The sequence below is a fragment of the Arachis ipaensis genome, chromosome B01 (assembly GCF_000816755.2).
Source record: "Arachis ipaensis cultivar K30076 chromosome B01, Araip1.1, whole genome shotgun sequence".
NCBI classification, from domain to species: Eukaryota; Viridiplantae; Streptophyta; class Magnoliopsida; order Fabales; family Fabaceae; genus Arachis; species Arachis ipaensis.
In genome coordinates this window covers 106,351,467-106,356,306 of record NC_029785.2, presented here as the reverse complement: position 1 = coordinate 106,356,306, position 4,840 = coordinate 106,351,467, and the positions used below count along the sequence as shown (strand labels likewise).

Genomic DNA, 4,840 nt, shown 5'->3' with positions numbered 1-4,840 from the left:
CATAGATATGGAAACAAGATATGCATGTAACTAGTTTTATTTTAAGACATTTGTGTATTTTTTTTTCAATTGATTTATCTATGTGAATTACTCTTAATTGTACATGTGCATTCAATTGTATAACGTCATATTAGAAAAAGTAATTATTAATTCATAATTCAAAACAAATACAAAAAAGAAGCATATAATAGGTCATGTCAAGTCATGCATTGCATGTTATGGTGAGAAGGGCAATGACATCATGGGAAGGATAAAGGAACTTTATATTTGCACAAATGCAATTCGATTTATTATGGCTGCCACGTACAATTTATTTATAAATTGATGAAAACTGATTCGATTTATTTGTTTTCACTATTTTAACATAAATTTTGCGCAATTCGATTTATATGTGAATGATGGAATCGAATTTATTTGATACGATTTACATAAATTAGATAAAGGACACACGTATTGGAATCAGAAATAGGATAATTGTGTAAAATTTTTCTATCATCATTTTATTAATGTAATTTAGGGTAAATGACTCATATAAGCCGATGAGACACCATAATTTCACCAATCAACTAAAAGAAAAAATGGTTCATGAATCAACTAGATACACGTTTCTATGTAATTTGAATTAGAGCAATTTGAATTACACATAGACGCACACAAGTACTGATTCGAATCAACCTGATTCAAATTACACACACTAATTCGAATCAGGGTGATTTGAATTATACACACACGAAATCCATAGTAATTCGAATTTGCCAGCTTCGAATTACTCAATGTTGGTGCTCATAGTAATTTGAATCAGGGTGTTTCAAATTACTCATGGTTTAGCTATAAAAGGAGTTCGAACCAACCTCATTCGAACCACTATTCCAAAAGCACACCCCACCAAATCCCAGAGAAAACAACCCAAAACGACTCCAACAAAGGGTTGAGCAGAATATTTAGCCGATGGGGGATAATCCGGACAAACTTTATCGTTTGGATGGATTAGCTCGTATAGCTGGTGTCATCAATGAAGAGGTAAGTACGAACTCGTTTTTTTCAAAGTAGGATTGAGTAACTTATTTGTTTGTTTATTTCTGTTATATTAGTGGTTTTGATAGCGAATGACGTTGGTAACATTGTATGTGAATGAGTTTATAGTTTTTGTTAGTGATTTTGTATGTGGTTTGGTAAGCGGTTTTGTAATCGGTTTTGTTAGTGGTTATGTTAGTGATTTTGCTGGTGGTTTTATTAGTGGTTTAGTTAGTGGTTTTGCTAGTGGCTTTGTTAGTGGTTTTGTTGCCGGTTTTTTTGTTAGTGGTTTTGTTACTAGTTTTGGTGTTGGTATTGTTAGTGGTTTTATTGGTGGTTTTGTTGGTGGTTTTGTTAGTGATTTTGTTAGTGGTTTTTATAGTTGTGTTGTTAGTGGTTTTGTTAGTGGTTTTTGTTAGTGGTTTTGTTGGTTGTTATGGTGGTGGTTTTGTTGGTGGTTTTGTTAGTGGTTTCGGTGGTCGTTTTGTTAGTGGTTTTGTTAATGGTTTTTATAGTTGTGTTGTTAGTGGTTTTGTTAGTGGTTTTTATAATTGTGTTGTTAGTGGTTTTTCTTGGTGATTTTGTTGGTTGTTATGGTGATGGTTTTGTTGGTGGTTTTGTTAGTGGTTTCGGTGATAGTTTTGTTAGTGATTTTGTTAGTTGTGTTGTTAGTGGTTTTGTTAGTGGTTTTTGTTGGTGGTTTTGTTGGTTGTTATAGTGATGGTTTTGTTGGTGGTTTTGTTGGTGGTTTTGTTAGTGGTTTTGGTGGTGGTTTTGTTAGTGGATTTGTTAGTGGTTTAGGGTGTTGTATTGTTAACGGTTTTGTTAGTGGTTTTTCTTGGTAGTTTTGTTGGTGGTTTTGCTAGTGGTTTTGTTGGTGGTTTTGTTGGTGATTTTATTAGTGGTCTTCTTAGTGAGTCAGCATTGTTAGTGAATGATTAAATTTGTTTTTAATTATCTGTTACATTATATGTGCAGTCCCAGCGATGCATCTCGAGCATGCGATGGCAGCAGGGTATGCGTCTGAACGAGAGATACGTTCTGTACTTGCAGATGGCCGGCTTATACCATCTTGTGAGGCTGAACGAGAGATGGTTCAAATAGATTGGATGAGCCCCTGGTAAGTGCTTTCGTTGAGCGGTGACATCCGGAGACGCACATATTTCATATGCTGTTCGGGGAGTGCACTATCACGTTGCAGGATGTGGCGTACTAGTTAGGACTGCCGGTCGATGGACGTTATGTTAATGGTTGCCTGAGAAATTTCCAAACGTACATCCAGGGTGGCCAGCCAGCTTGCGTGTGGTTCTAGGAGTTGCTTGGTGTCCTGCCTCCTGCGAACCAAATCCAAAAGTTTGCAGTGAACTGCAGCTGGTTCCAGGAGACCTTCGGAGAGCTCCCTGAGGGAGCCAATGAAGATACAGTCAGGAGGTATGCCTTGGCCTATATCATGATGCTGTTAGGCACTCAGCTATTTGCCGACAAGTCCGACAACCGTATTCACATTAGGTAGCTCCCGTACGTGGCTAGGCTTGAGGACATGGGTGGCTACAGCTGGGGATCAGCTGCTCTGTCGTGGTTATACTAGTGCATGTGCCGATTGGCCAACAGACATATGTGAAGTTAGTCGGACCATTACAGCTACTTCAGTCATGGATCTTCTAGCGTTTTCCTGGATTTAGACCTGCTGGATATGATACGTTCAGCTGGCTCTTGGCTTCGAGGTACTGTTATTATTTTTTTTGTTTTCAACTACTATTATTTTATTCTGTCTACGCTTAGAATGTTATATTACTTGGTGTTATCTTGATTTCGTTATACCACGGATGTGAGTTGCAGGTGGTCATGTCACAATCCTTCAGCGAGCGAGAAGGGACCTCGAGTGCAGATGTGGAGGCTCAAGATAGACCTGTTACAGGTTGGGGATGTAAGTATATGAACCCTAAGACCCATCATGGTAGCTTGTTGTATGACTCATCCCAATCACCGTAGATATGGGCGACTGCCTTCTGTTTCGCCAACTAAACCCTCTTATAAGTCGACCTGGACCCAAAGTGTGCCGCCGTCGCATTCAGCAGTACTTTGATGTTGATGGATGCATCAGCTCTAACCATTGGCATGATGAAGGCCGAGATTACATGATAGTCCAGACTCCTGTGGTCGCTCGAGATGGACGTCGCGAGACATGTATGAGGTCCGTTGTACCGTTTTACCTCCCAAATACCCTTGCGCTGCCGGAGACACAGCCTAATCAACCATGTGTACCCATTTCCAAACTCAGAACACTTCCCTACATACCGGCGATAGTCGGACTCCACCACTTTGTACTGTACCCCGCGTCGGATGCTATAAGTCTTCACACTTAACACAGCCTCATCTTTATCCTGAAACTCTGTAAGACCACCAGTCCCCTGGGCATCTCTAGCACCAAATCCAGTAGGTTCTCCAGGAACCCCCTCCTGTCTCATGGCATCCAAGTCCAAAGATAAAAAGTGCGGAGGGTACTGCTGTGTCCCAGAGCTAGAACCACCGCCAGCCCCAGCTGGATTACTCGCGGCAATCTCATCGCCACTGTCATCACCAATGAGATCCGGCTCCACATTATCATCGTCAACATCATCCAGCAATGCATCACCCATACCAGCCGGTGCCGCACACTGTAAAGAAGTCGGCACCCTATCCACGATACCAACCTCTCCGCCTCCACTACAATTGAGATCAACAGCGAACGATGGGGAGGCAACAGGTTTTCCTGGAGGTTCATTCACAGGGACGGACAAAGATGCACCAACAGGTCTCGAGCTAGAACCGGCTACCGTGCCTATAGTTTGGGTATTCCGGTTCGACCCCCCCGAGCTAGATACCACGTCCACCAACTTCGCCAACAGCTCAGGTGTCCTAACCTCGGAAAACTGCCGACGACAATGAAACAGGACCTGCAAATTCTCATCACTCCCTATGGTGAAACAATCATACTTCACGATTTCTTGCAGCAATGAGATCGGAATGCGATAAATAACTTCAGAACCCGTTTGACGCCTTGCAGACCAAGTTTCCGTAGTATAGAATTCACAAACTCATCATATCTCGTCGTAGGTCTCATAAAAATACTGAGAGGATCCTTATCAGTGAACTTCACACCAGATCGTATTTTTCTCTTAATTGATCCTCTATGATGCACCAACACTACAAAACTCTTCTCACCAGCCATTTTGTCACTCTAATGAGATCAATTCACGTTCACACCATATTTATATACGTCTGGCCCTGTATAATTCGAAATAGCATAAATCGAATTATACCATTAGTAATTCGAAGCTGAGCAATTCGAATTACTATGGATAGCGTGTGTGTGTAATTCGAATCACCGTGATTCGAATTAGTGTGTGTGTAATTCGAATCAGGTTTATTCGAATTAGTACTTGTGTGCGTATGTGTGTAATTCGAATTAGACTAATTTGAATTACATAGAAATGTCCTCTTGGTTGAACCCTGTAACGATTATTTCTTTGGTGGAATCACGTAAATTTTCCCACAACATGGTTTATATGGGTGATTTACCCTATAATTTATCCTAAAATAATTCAAACATTATTGTCGGCAAAAAAATACTACACAACTATTAAATTTTTATTATTATTTATTGTGCACAATCATAGTTTTTAGAACTAAATCAGTAATTGACCTAATTAAAGTATTAGGTTATTTTTAAAATTGTTACAAAAAAATGGTTTTTTGTAATAATAATTAGTGATTGTTACAAAAGAATAATGTTTTGTAACAACATTACAAATTGTTACAAAACATGATAATATTTTGTAACAAC

The 4,840-nt window shown here is 39.7% G+C and overlaps 1 protein-coding gene across 1 annotated transcript; it reads right to left on the bottom strand.

The window, feature by feature from the left end:
* Positions 3,036 to 4,225, bottom strand: LOC107610322. Its single transcript, XM_021110904.1, has 2 exons — positions 4,043 to 4,225; positions 3,036 to 3,950 (listed from the first exon to the last, which is right to left on the bottom strand). The coding sequence occupies exons 1-2, from the start codon at positions 4,223 to 4,225 to the stop codon at positions 3,036 to 3,038; spliced, it is 1,098 nt and encodes a 365-aa protein (XP_020966563.1).